The sequence below is a fragment of the Oreochromis aureus genome, linkage group 4, assembly GCF_013358895.1.
Source record: "Oreochromis aureus strain Israel breed Guangdong linkage group 4, ZZ_aureus, whole genome shotgun sequence".
Lineage (NCBI taxonomy): Eukaryota > Metazoa > Chordata > Actinopteri > Cichliformes > Cichlidae > Oreochromis > Oreochromis aureus.
The window spans coordinates 20,110,253-20,124,529 of NC_052945.1; the positions used below are offsets into that span (position 1 = coordinate 20,110,253).

The 14,277-nt window shown below is 40.3% G+C and overlaps 1 protein-coding gene across 1 annotated transcript in view; it reads right to left on the reverse strand.

Annotated features, from left to right (window-relative positions):
• Nucleotides 1-14,277, reverse strand: part of LOC116329202 (voltage-dependent T-type calcium channel subunit alpha-1I-like) — a 91,390-nt gene that overhangs the window by 24,683 nt on the left and 52,430 nt on the right. Inside the window, exons 17-27 of the mRNA XM_039611124.1 lie at nt 13,719-13,842; nt 13,427-13,495; nt 11,929-12,107; nt 11,152-11,278; nt 10,833-10,958; nt 10,624-10,713; nt 10,308-10,500; nt 7,623-7,774; nt 6,566-6,675; nt 2,768-2,901; nt 1,818-1,888 (exon numbers count right to left, since the gene is read on the reverse strand). Coding sequence (XP_039467058.1) covers nt 1,818-1,888; nt 2,768-2,901; nt 6,566-6,675; nt 7,623-7,774; nt 10,308-10,500; nt 10,624-10,713; nt 10,833-10,958; nt 11,152-11,278; nt 11,929-12,107; nt 13,427-13,495; nt 13,719-13,842 — 1,375 coding nt within the window. The remainder of the gene's footprint in view (nt 1-1,817; nt 1,889-2,767; nt 2,902-6,565; nt 6,676-7,622; nt 7,775-10,307; nt 10,501-10,623; nt 10,714-10,832; nt 10,959-11,151; nt 11,279-11,928; nt 12,108-13,426; nt 13,496-13,718; nt 13,843-14,277) is intronic.

The window sequence follows — 14,277 nt, forward strand, 5'->3', positions numbered from 1 at the left end:
TGTTTAATTAGCCCTAGTTTTAATTACCTCCCCTGTTGCCCTTGGGATAGAGTGAAGGGCTCAGTGTTAATGAGAGCGGGATCAATAGAAAAGAAAGACAAGGAATCTGTTCTCCCTCACCTCTGCCTGCCCTCCTTTCAACACGCCACCTGTTTCTCTGTGCTTGCTTCATCTTAGTTTTGATGGTCAATGGATCAAACTGTCTGCATGTGTGTATATATTTATATATATATATGTGTGTGTGTGTGTGTGTGTGTGTCCTACATAAGGCACTACACATCTTTATTTCATTCATTTATTTTTGGAAAACCTGTTGGTCTGGACCATTTGTTCTGAAAACTTTTTCTGTCATGCCCCACTTTTCAAAGCTGAAAAATGATCCATGGCCCACACCCCATTATTTTATCATTAACAATTAAAATGATCCATGATGAATTTGAAGAGACTCAAGGTTAGAACAATAGCATCTGCAAACTAACTGTTTATTTTCCTCCCATCCATAAATCATGTTAATTTAACTTAGCTTCACTCTGTACATTTCCCCTGGTGCTCCCCAACACACCTGCAGTAGCTCCACGCCCCTCCAGTGGTGCCTGCCCCACAGTTTGAGAACCACTGTTTAAAACACAATGACTAAAAGGAGACATAGGCCTGCAAATTTTGTGGGTATTTACTTTTTCCTATAAGGTACAAAGAAAAGATAATGCTTACCAAATTTATTATACGATTAAAAAGGGATAGTTGAATAATAGAACATCCATCTGTTGAATATTAAATAAAGAAGTAAAAAAAAAGATGTAAAAAGGCAAAATTAACCCACTACAAAATACGGCCTGTACCCTGAAAAGTACAGCATATTTACGACGTCAGACGAGAAACATTATGTCCTTGTTTCCTGTAAAATCCTGACTTTTTATGCTCCTTATTCTAGTGTTCCTGTAAGTACCTTTAAGTACTTGTAGTTAAATACAATTACACTGTAATTTCAAATAAAATATATTAAAATTCCATTTTATTTGAGGGGAATTATGCCCTTACTGTGGATCATATTATAAAGTTACCGAAATGTGAGAATGGTGTTTATCTTCTCATTTAATTTTCCAGAATTCTGAAATTATTGCTTCATTTTTTGCTGACGGTTTTGATGAAGTTAAAAAGGAATGCTCCAAAAAACGACACCAGCATACACCAAGAACATTAACCAATAAATGTTGAGACACTGGAGGAAATTGCACGCAAACAGAAACATCACACATATTTTCTAAAACACGTTTGGTGTGCTGTTTCACACTTCATGTTCTAATGAGTACAGTTATTCTGGAAAAAACAAACAGAAACAGACAGGCAGCTGAATATTAGTTGCCCTGGAACAGTGAGAGACGGCCCGGGCACTGTTTGACTCTGTGGACAATTCAACACTAAATGAACTACAGACTAGTTTACAAGCTGTTTCTAACACACTGCGGTCTCAGTGGGAATCTGGGTACTCTCCGTGGTGCTGAAAGTGAAAACAAGGCAAAAACCTGCCTGTGCGTATACGTACGTAGATGCATATGTGTGTTCCAGGCTCCCAGTGTGTGTGGTAAATGAGTCATCCATTAGAGTTGCCTACAGGCCAACAAAGAAAGAGAAGAGGGGCTAGTACCCCCCTTGGCTATTGACTGAGACCGGCCAACTTTCTCTTGGGGGACTGTGGAGTGTGTGTGTGTGTGTGTGTGTGTGTGTGTGTGTGTGTGTGTGTGTGTGTGTGTGTGTGTGTGTGTGTGTGTGTGTGTGTGTGTGAGAGCAGAGAAAGAGAAAGACTAAGTGTTTTTTACCTGAGGCAGGGCTTGGACTACTGTATCCAACAGGGCTCTCATTCCTGTTGCCATTTTCAGCAGCTTCAGCACTGAGAGAGACAGAGAGAGGGTGGGAATTTAGAAGGAAGTCCCTCAGGTTCAATTACATGCTACATGTACATAGAATGGGAAACAGTGATCTGTGGAAACATCAGTTCTTGATTTTGCCTTGTAAAACAAACGCACTCATGTCAAGCTTTTTCCTGCATATTAACAAAGGAAAATCACCAGGAGTGTGGTAACAACATTTCTACTAGTATTTCCTTTAAAGTTGGGTTTAATTTAATCAAGCTTAAATACATTTTTGTTTGTTAAATCTCAAAAAATCCATAAACTTCTGTTAACATAAGTAAGAAATCCTTTTCATACGACATAATATTAGAGCCACATTAAGAAAAAAAAAGATTTTTATCTTTTTTTTTCATTAATATTGTTCATTTGGGGAATAAAGAGAAAGTTTCAAGATTAAATTCAAGATAAATTAGTGAAACACCTTAATCAGCTGTCTTGAAATACAACACATTCCCTCTGTCCTGCACGAGGGTGTAACCATCGATATCCTTGCATTGGTCCACTGCCAGCTTTTTCCTTTGTGTGGGTTTTTCTTCTGACCAGTTGTAGCTTTCTGCACCATCTCATCCTCTGTCCTAATACTTATCACCAAACTGTGTTCATGTGCTAAAATGGAAATAATTTCTGAAGTACAATTTCACTAACTCATCTAGACAAGGCATTGTGCAGAGGGTAGAGCAGCCGGGTCAGTTGTTTGCCTTGAAATAACAACTTTAATCTCCACATTTGGACTTTTTTTCCTTAAAATTTTGAGTTTAATGTTAAAATGTTGACCCCTCTCAAACCAATGTGTGAAAAATATAACTGTAAAACAAACAAACAAAAATACATGTGATTATTTGTCAAAGCATATTTACCTCTTGCTATCCTCAGTACTCTCATGATCCTGATGATGGTGGGGTTGATGGGCAGAGCAGCACTGATCTCAATCTCTTCCAGCGTGATGCCCATCACTGACAGGAGCACTATGGCCAGATCCAACTGGTTCCACCTAGTACAAGTTCACATGTTCACTCTCATGTGGTGTTGTAAAAAAAAAAGCATGGCACTAAACTCGAAATATAGAGCGACTACAAAACACAGACGCTCTGGTTCACTGGGGGAGTAAATAAGTCACACTTGTTAAAAATCCATGCTGCAGATTCAAATAGGCTGTTCACCAAGTTCTGAGCTTTCTTCTTTAAGGAGGCATCTACACATTAATCTCCTTTGAGATTTACACATTGCTGACAGTGATGCTACAGTTCCTCAGACCCAAGAGTCCTTAAAGACATCATGTGCGGCAAGGCATCTTGTCAGACAATTTAATTTTAAGGCTTGAGGACAGATGGGAAACAGATGGTGCCAACAATTTGAGGAAAACCATTGCCAGCGCCACATCTGACTTAAAGGTGCAGCACGCCGTTCTAATCCAATACACTTTTTGTCAAATTCAGCTAATATTTCCTCTGGGTCTGCTCGTTGTTGTTGGTGGTGTGTGTGTGTGCACTAAAAAAGTGTTTGCACACAGCCCTGGTTCTGCAAATTGGGAAAAAAGTAAATCCCACGGATCAAACCACACAGCAAAACAACAAATCTATGAATTTAGTGAGTAGACATTTGGGAGCAGGTTTTTTTTAGAATGTCTCCCTTAAATTTAAAGGCATTTTATTTATTCTGATTAAACTACAGCACATTTGCAAGGCTTCCAACTTTTCACGTCCAAAAACAGCCCTCGCACTTCCAACAGACTGTCCAACCAAATGTGGGCAACAACTGATTGAATGGTGACTCATCTGTAATGTTTAGGTTCAGGGCTGTGTGAGTGTTTATGAGAGACAGTAAATACAATGGAAGATCACAGCGAGGCACCCAGCATGGTGAAACATTTAGACTGGAAATCTGGAAAACAAGACGGCAACAAGTTGTGAAAAGGTTTAATTAAAGTTGCGCTTTGCTTTTCTGTTATCGACACTGTTAAGCTCAGATTTCTCTAATGAAGCACACGCACCAACTACCCGTGTCTTCAACTGTAAGACGTTGTCATGTGCCGTGTGTTTTACCTGCTACTCCACTGACCCAGTTCTAAAGCTTGCCCGAGAGTCACCCCAGCGTATACAGTAAATCACACTATGCACAATGACTGCTCGCGGCTGTTGCTGACGCTACATAAAAAGAGACAAATTGCCAGCTGATCATCGCGTGATAAATTCTCTCTATATTCGCCCATCTCTTTCTGATTTCATCATTCATTTGTCCCCTGTCTTTGATCACTGCAGCTTCCATCTTTTATATATTATCTGTCTTTTTTCTGCATCTCTCTCTCCGTCTTCCACCTTATCTCTTTTACAAACCATTTTTTTTGCTATTCTTTTCCCGCTGTCTGCTCTCTCTTCGGTAACTAAAATAGGTCAATGACATTAAACTACCATCAGTATAATATGAGCTCCCAAATCTGGTTCTGCCTAAATTAGTCACTGCATAGCTCTCAAAAGAATAGGACATCAGTGTCATCGTTGTGCAGTAACAGATGAGGCTGTAAATAGAGAAGCGCTGAGGTGATTTTCCTATAAAAGTCAAACAAAGGTGAGTACAGTAAGATGGAGAGATTTACAGTGTATTCATTTCACATCCACACAATTGACAGGCACATTTCATTTGGTGGTGAGATTGTTCTTTTACAGCTTCATATTTTTATGGATTATACCACATTAGCTTTACTTGGTTCATAGTTTAAAATGATCCCTTTTTATCTTACATTTAGTCTTTCTCCTGCCCTCAGTTCATTCTTTCCTTGTTATTTTAGCTTCTCCCCCTTTAAGGACCACTCAACTGATTGGCTGCCATTTGTGAACAGAAGATCATATTAAATATGAGCATTCATGAGCAACTGTATTTAAATTTACTCTCCAGTATTTTACCTGCAGTACTGGTAGTGTCCCAGTGTGTTGCTGTGTGTTTGAAATCATGTCATGTTGCCAGTCACATGCTTTCTAGATGGTATTGCATGGTGGTTTAAAATCACACAGTACTTTTTTGTGGTCATAATTTCATTAATTTTGATGAGATTCTTCAGGACTACTCGTTCAAATGCAGCTCCAATCCCTGACAGAGCCTCCACCGTGTTAAAGATGGCTGTAGGCACTCACTGTTGTACCTCTGCTTTCCTGACCTCCAAAAACCAAACCAAAAATGTCACATTTGGATTCATCACTCCATCAGACCTGTTACAACTGAATTCCAGTCCAATTCTTGTGTATCCTGCCATACCTCAGCCTTTTGTCCCTGTTTCCCTTCCCAAAGAAGGCTTCTTGATCGCCAGGCTTCCACTGAGAGCATTTCTGATGAACCTTCAGTGAACAGTAGATGGATTGACTGAAGGGCTAGATGCATCTCTTGTGTCCTGTGTCAGGTCTTTAGTGGTCTTCTCCCCTATTTCTTTGACTTGAATTTCATGACTTTCAGACACAGTTCATCTGCTGCTGATAGTGTTTTTAAGGCTTAACACTTCTTCCTTTGTCAGTTTCCTTAAATTTTTTAAGGACACTGCACACTACGCCAAAATATGCCACAAAATGTGTCCTTTTTTAGTCAATAGCTCTTTGTGAATCACCCTGGTGGTGCAAAACTACAAGTTCATTTCAGTCAAATTGTGTTGTCTTTTTTCATTTTTGTAAATTCATCTAAAGAAATGGGAGCAGATTACGTGCTCATGTGATAGGCTTCTATAGCCCTAAAGATACCATCTAGAATCAGTTCTTTGCTATACATGAGGGGTGCCTCAAGACATTTGCATAGTACTGTAATTATTATATTATTATGCACCTTAAAATAAGCCTTTTAACTGTAAGCAATAAAGTTTATATTTGCACAGTATAGCTTGATGGAATAAAGGCATGACAGAGGGCTTTAGTGGCCATAAAAGAAACAAAGTAAGAAAAACAAACCTCTTTATTATTTAAAGCTTTCTTAACTTCCAGCTAAGCAGACTGAGGTACTATGCTCTTTGTACTACTTAAGACATTATAGACAGAACCCACAATGTGTGCAAAGTGTCATATTTGTAGTGCTTATTATTTAGTAGACTTAACAACAGAACGTTTTAACGCCAGCGCAAATATTTCAGCACATTCATAATCCTAGATGCCGTCAAAGCTGCTATTCCACTTATAATGATCAAAGCAAACGGCAGATTTATTTAGCCATTACACTTTGAACCAAATAACTGTTTATTGTAGCACTATTTATATTATATGTTAACTTGAGAGATTATAGCATGTGACTAGAGCCCTGATAGTCGTCTTAATGTTTTTATTTTCTTTTGCTTTTTTCTTTTTATCATCATATATGTGATAAGTGGCTTAGCTGAACAGACAGTGACACAGGATGACATTGTAATTTTTGACTGATATAAATGTCAACATCTAATCCAAAGGCTGCTTAAGGTTAGACACTGCAGGGCCATAAGAAAAGCTGTCTGTCATTCAGAAACAGCATAGTCTATCTCTGGACAGCAGATTGAACAAATCCACAGTGGAAGGATGAGATCTGCTGTGCTGCCAAGCTTTTTTGTATTCAAACATGCTGCTACAAATAAGCACTATTACACTTAGACAGGAAAATGGTTTCAAGCAGTATCACGCCTTAATCACAAAAAGTAGAAACAGGCACTGTACCTGTCTTTGAAGAAGCGACGGACGCCGAAGGCAATGAGTTTGAGCACTGCTTCCAGCACAAACATGGAGGTGAAGAAGTAGTTGCAGTATTTCAGGGCAAGATCCAAAGACTGCAAAGAGAGAGTAGAAAAGGGCCACGTGTGTGTGTGTATAAATAATGGGGTAGAGTGAATTATCAGTTGCATCAGCAAACTGGAATTTTTCCAACTGTGTGTATCGTAAAATCAAACAAGCCAGAGGCCAAAAGAGAGCATGCTCCATTCACGGCACTAGAAACACACCACGCATTACGTCCTCTAAAGATATAAAATAGTATTTAAATATTCCAAATGCAAACATGCTTTATTTATTTTTTTACACCCAATCCAGCTTCCAGTCACTGAAGAGGCTATTTTCTCCCTTTATAAATAGAGCTGTGTTTTCTAACAAGTGGGAGGCTCCCAAATGTCAGGACCAACAGCTGACAAACACAGCCGAGACCTGTGATATTTATCTGATGCTCGGTCAGTTTGAGAAAGCTCACTCCATTTTAAAGGTCAAATGGGCATCTTATCTCAAGGATAATCACTTTTCTCTCCCTTACAAAAGCGCTGTCAGGCTTTTAAACCTCCATGTGCCACACAGATACTGTACCGGTAACAGCACTCTGACAGCAGCCCCTTGTCAAATCAGCAGTGCAATCACAGCTCCTTTGTACGGACTCCAGATACTCACAATACAGGCTATGGAGCCCGGAATACAGTTTTCTGATGCTTTGACTAGTCAGTGGAATTTAAGATGCTGCTGTTTGGAGAAGGGAAGAAGAGCGTGAGGCTGAAAGCTGTGGCATGATGCAGAAAAGAAATTAGGAAGATATGACAGGCATTAATACTCAGCATAAAAAGCCTGCATACGTTCTTTCTAGTAAGATGCAGCTTGCAGCAATTTCTGTATTTCTGCTTATATGAAAAGCACACGTAAGCTGAAATCACCTGACTTGCATGACAGCTATTAAATTAAATTAGTTATATGCACAACCAGCGTGCACTTTTCCACACACAAGTAAACTTCTGCTTACATGAGGTTGATTGTAGTGCTCTAAGGACATGGTGATAACGTTGATGCAGATGATGAAGGTGATGATGAGGTCCAGGTAGTGGTTTGTGCACAGTGTGTGGATCATCAGGCGCATGTTGCCATAGCTGGCATAGTAGGGCAGCTTCTGAGCCTCTGTTAAAGAAAAAATAAAAAGGGGGGTAAAGATGCTACAATAATAGAGAGATAACATAGAAAACCCCCCAAATCATGTGACCCCACTATGAAAAAGCCTAGTCAAGCTTTTTTTTTGTTTCTTGGACATTATTAGAGTAGATTTGTGGGAATGAAGTTTCAAAATGCAACCCTAGATCCAAAGCAGTTGGGAGGCTGTGAAAAACATAAATAAAATCTGAATTAAATGATTAATAAAGCCATATTTTATTCTTAACAGAACACAAAAGACCATTTTAAATTTGATGGCAGTGACACATCTGCACTCTGTAGCATCCACCCCGTGTTTAACAATGTTTAAAAGCTGGGTTCTGGCTACTATCTGGCTATTATTCTAGTCTATATTTTTGTTTCATAATACAACAAATTTCCAGATGCACAAGCTGCCAGTTCCATAGACACTAATCAACCCCATACCATCATAGGCTTCTGACCTGAGCCAGCTCCCTCTCCTCTTTAGTCCAGCGGATGTGGCATCCATGTTATCCAAAAAGATTTAAAACTTTCAGTTCATCTGACCACAGAACAATTTTCCACTTTACCTCAGGCCATTTTAAATGAGCTTTGGCCCAAAGGAGACGACGACACTTCTGGATCATGTTCACATATGGCTTCCTCTTTACACAATGAGCTTTTTAACCATTTGTGGATGGCACAGAGAACTGTTCACAGACTGGGATTTATTTAAGAGTTCCTGAACCTATCCAGTCATTTTCATGTCAAAATAATGCCTGTTTTTAATGCAGTGCTGCCTGAGGGCCTGAGGATCGCAGGTATCCACTATTGATTTTCGGCCTCATCCCTTGCGCACAGAGATTTCTCCAGATTTTTGATGATATTATGAACTGTACTGTATATCAGCGGTCCCCAACCTTTATTGTGCCACGGACCGGTTTATGCCCGACAATATTTTCACGGACCAGCCTTTAAGGTGTCGCGGATAAATACAACAAAATAAAACTAGTACCGGTACCGAAAAAAAGAAGATTTATTCATAACACACGTGAAAAGACCCAGGAAAACTGAGTTAACGATAAAAACGATAACAAAATAACGCTGAAAACCGATAAAACCCCTGAAAACCATACATTTCACACCTGAGCCTCAACTCTCGCGGCCCGGTACCAAACGACTCACGGACCGGTACCGGTCCGAGGCCCGGGGGTTGGGGACCGCTGCTGTATATAATGATTTATTCCATAACTTTATATTGAGAAGCATTATTCTGAAACCATTCCATAAATTGTAGAAACAGTTTTTTTTGCATATTGAATACTCAATAACTCTTCCTCTCTAATATGCTCTTTTATATCCAGTCCAGTCCTGCTGTCAGTTCACCTGTTTAGCTGTAAAATGCTCCTGCAGCTCGCAGACCTCGCTAGTTCAGAGACTTATCCCCATGAACGAAGCAAGAGCATCAGAGCTCAGTCCATTCAACTTGCAAGGGAAGCTGGTCGGATCAGGATCTTGGAGCTGCGAGCTCCTCGCCTGATCCCAGACAAACATTCCTTACTAAATAAGGAACCCAGAATCTTACATAGAATGTGCCTGCAGTTAAAGGCAAGGTTTAAACACAACAGTGACAAACTTTTAACACAATCACTCTAACAGTTTCTTTTGAGCACAACTTACTTTTCAAGTAACTGGTTGTCCCAACTTTTTTGAGACATGTTGCTACCATTAATTCATAATGAACTAATGTTTTTCATGAATTAGTAAAACGTCTGAGTTTAAACAGGTGTTTTCTGTTTTATTTTAAATAAAATATGAATTCATAAGATTTGCAAATCACTCTGTTTTTATTTATGTCTTACACAGCTCCTCGACTGTTAGAGGAATCAGGTGTGTCATTTCTAATATAATCTATTGTTCTGCAGTTTATATCTGCCCGGCCTTGGTGCAGGCTCTCACGTCATCCAGCGCCTGGAACAAAGTGATTTAGCGATGCTCCTTTTCAGGTCACCCTCACTTTAAGCTCTCTTTGATTTAAGTTACAGAACTGGTTATGTAATCACACGTTCCTTAAAAAGCATAATTTAAGTGGCTTGATCGCTGTAAAATCAGAAAAAAGAGGAATTGGAGCAATGTTAGAAAACATAATACTCGCCGTTTATGTTTTTATTATCAATCTGCCTCAATTTCCATCTCTCTGTTTTTATAGCACAAATTTTCATCAGTGATGATCTCAGCTTAGGAAAATGGGTCTCGCAATGTGTCATAATAACAATAGAGCTAAAATGAGATAATAAAGTTCTTCTTTTCAAGCCCTTTGTGCATTGTATTACTCTGTCTTGTTATTTTACGGTAATTGTCATAGTTTTCCATTTGATTTTACCCATTTTTGCTTTCTAAATGTCTGCCTGCTTCTGACTTCCCTTTCAGTCCCTGCTCTTTCCCCTTCAACCACTTTTGCATTCTGCCTTTTTCAAAATCCTCTTCTAGCTTTTAGCCTTTTTATTCTCGATCTCCATTTCCTGTCTAACTTCCGTCTTACTCCTCCTCTTTTTCTCCATGCGCCGCTGACGTTTCTCCTCACGCCTCTTGGCTTCCTCCACCTCCTGGTGTTGACGGCACTTGTGGAAGTTCTCCACCACCACGCCAACAAACATGTTGAGGACAAAAAAGCTAACGATGAGAAGGAAGGAGATGAAATACAGCAACATCCACGGGTTGTTGTTGGTTATCGGCTGAGGTTGCAGATGTGGAAGTATTATGTTGTGATGGGAAAAGAGACAAAAAGAGAGTTACTGAGATTAAAAAAAATAAAAGGTTGTTTCCTCAAAAAATCATAAAAGCTCATATTCAGGTACCTGCTGGTCCACACCCACAGCGTCCAAACCGTGGTACATGATATTGACCCAGCCGTCTTTGGAGGCGAGTACAAACAGAGACATCAGAGCCTAGACAATACAGGGATGTGAACAAAAACACTGTTATCCTTACCTCACCCTGACAACTACACACTTTTCTATTGTGTACTGTAAAACATGTAAGTGCAGGAACCACACGTGGTACTCACCTGTCCCAGGTTGTCAAAGTTGTACTTATGGTGGACCCACTTATAGTTGGCTTGCAGACAGTCAGACTTGTTGGTGATGTTTTTGACATCAGGACCCAAGCAGTAAAAGAACTTGCCTTTAAAGAGCTGTCAGTTCAAGGACAAAGAAACCAAGATTTGGAGCTCTCTACTTATATATAAAACAGAGAAATACACCTTAGAGAGACTGGACCTCTCCAAGGGGCTTAAAGCGTAAAATAATAAGCTGATAAAACCTCGCACCAGCTGAAAATGTTGTGCAGTGAGGGAAGAAGTAGTAGTTGAAGACAGCTGTTCCTACCTGGACCCCGAGGATACCAAAGATGATGAAGAATGCGCAGCAGATGAGCACAATGTTGCCAATGGGTTTGAGGGAGGTGATGAGAGTTTCCACCACCAGTTTCAGGCCTGGGGCTCTGCTAATCACTCTGAAGAAAGGAGAGGGGTAAATGGATGAAGAAAAACATACATCAACTGAAGGCTCTGATGCATTGCTCAGGTCCCGTGTGAGGTCTTTTTAAAACCACAATACTGTCAGATACAAGCACTGAACCGTTCTTGCAATTCATTTTTGTCCTGTGCATCAAGACCTCTACACCTACATGAACTTTCTTTTCAAAATGACGGGAACTGAAATCTGATTTTTTTTAAAAGCTTGATTTTGAGAAACTATTTGTTTAAAGTATGTTTTAGTGTTTAGACATGTTTCCTTCATCTTTACCTCAAATCCACACAAACATGGAAACAATATCGCTACATCGCAGCGTTGTGTGATCAAACAAGACCCGATGTCCTCTACAACTGACAGAAGATCAAAACACTGCAGAAAACATATCTGTGGGACAAAATACTCCTACACTGGATTTTGGATCCATCTGTCAGAGCATTACTAATTAGCAATTTTCAGTTAAAACATTAACGAACAACATTTTCACAGCTTTGTAAAAACTGTATGCACAGCAAAGATTGACAGGAAACATGATGATGATCATGCCTGACTTTCAGGAGATCAGGAAAAAAAGATACGATAAAAACATAATGATAATAAAAAGAAAAAAATGCACGGCTTGGTGCCAACCTGAGAGGACGCAGTGTCCTGAGCAGCCTGAGCACTCTGAGCACACCCAGGATCTTGGCCCCTCCCGCCATGGACACGACAATGTCAATCAAAGACACAAAAACCAGGAAACCATCCAGAATGTTCCAGCTGCTCCGCAGATAAGCCTGTTCCCCCATATACAGACCCATGGAAACCACCTGGAGATGAGAAAGCAGACATGAAGCGCCACATTACAAACTGGTAATATCCACCAGTCTAGTGCATAACACCCAAAAGACCAATGCCCTTATTACTGACTTGTGAATAAATATTAGTGTACATCATATTAGCATATGATGGGATTTTACATGTCTGTGAGTTTAAATGTTACGCGTGGTTATTGTACAGGCACTGTATAACACATAATCACAGATGGATGCTGTTTTGGTAAGCAGCAGTGGGAGCATTATGTCTGCTTCGGCAAAAAATCTGCAACTGACATTTGAAGCCGTTTGCTGAGTGTTTGCTAAAGCTTCAGAGGGACCGTGGGGGTTAGTGTGCAAACATCAAGATGGCTGAAAGATCAGTGCCTGGCACACGTCTTAGCTCTGAATGCCAAAATGTTAACAGCCTTCGATAATAAAAGTGTAAATGAATTTATAACGAGTGTGCTATAGAGTTCGCTATCTAATTATGCAATAGGACTGATATTTACTCTGTCAACAGTTTCTGTGTGAATTTATATCTTTGAAATCTTTCAAAATTAATGAATATATTATGTAATAATGCATCTGAAGAAACCTCAGACATGCTGACCAACCCTGCGGTGTTGTTCATTCATGTAGCTGCATTTTGTATCCATCGTTAAAGTACATGGTGGAGTCCTATAGGGAGATTAATGTTACACAAACAAACACACACCGGCACACAATGTGTAAGCCACACAAAAGTCCAGACAGACAGAGACATGAAGGGAGACATGTACGGCTCAGCCAGGGGGCTGACAAGGCTGTAGCTCCTCGACGTGCGGTGGTTGGTTAATAATTGATTGTGGGAGTGCATAATTGATGGCCCACTTGTGCCAGAGCCTTTCTAAGAGAATACAAACTCTGTGGTGGAGGGAGGAAGAGAAAATTAAAGAGGGAAAGAATGGGGAAACAAAAATATTTGAGAGTCGGGGGGAAAAAAAATAGGTGAGAACAGAAGGAGTCTCAGGAAGTGGAAAAAAACAGACTTAAAAAAAGGACCACTTAATATAGAAGTGGACTGGAGGAGGGACAGAGTGTGGGGGAGTGCTGAAGATGGACTGCTTCCATAGGAGTAGACTAGTCCCTAATTAATGACATTGCTTAATTGCTCTATTCTCCATAGGAACGAGGGAATTACTGAGAAAGGAGGGAGGAGAAGAGGATGGGCCGTGGGTCACTAAGGCAAAGGCAATTCAGAGCGAGAGACAACCCTGAACACATGGGAGGAAACACACAGAAACGACGCCTCTGCATTGGCAGTAATAGAGAGACAGGTTGTAAAACGTTACCTTGAGTGTCATCTCGCCCACAAAGATGGCAGTAAAGATGTAGTTGGAGATGGTAAGAAACACTCTTTCCTGGACAGAAATAGGAGCGGGGGGAGAGAGCGGGAGAGAGGGTTGACAGTCAGAAAGTGAAGATGGGCCAATTAGGAGTAGTAAAAACAGCACTTACTGCACCTTATAGATCATAAAAGTGAATTCATCCTCAGAGAATACAAACAGCTACTGCACAGAAACTGCAGAAAGGAGCTGGAGTTTCAAACACACGCGTGCAAACAAACATTTTAGATAGATTTACCAAGCTGCCCTGTAGTATCTTGGGCCTTTCCAGAGCCACTGTGATGCAGTTGGAGAAGATAAAGGCCAGTACTACGTAGTCGAACAGCTTATGAGCAATGATAGATTGGCACATCTGTCTGAACCTGGAAGAAGAGAACAGGGAAGAAGAGAAAAAACAAAACAGTTAAACTGAAGGGAACAATGAAAGGCCTCGGTCTGCCCAGACGCACTTTTAAAACCCCTTCCATCCAATCGGAATGAGAGCCAAGTTCCCTGAATGTGCATGGGAGCTCCCTAACATCTTGGTGAGTAAATAGCTTCATTCAGCCCCTGTTTACATCTCTCCTAATTCAAAACAAATTACATTAACAACACTCTCAGAAGCACCAGACTCCTGAGTACAGTTCTCTGCAGGGGGAACAGAATAGAGAGATAAGAGAGAAACAAACGGAGTAAGAGAGAGAATTGTGTGTGTGTGTGTATGTGTGTGGTGGGGAGGGGGGCAGAAAGAGATGGGACGTATAAATACTGAATATGCATTTCAAAAACTTAGCATGTGACGCTGTGCACTGCCAAAA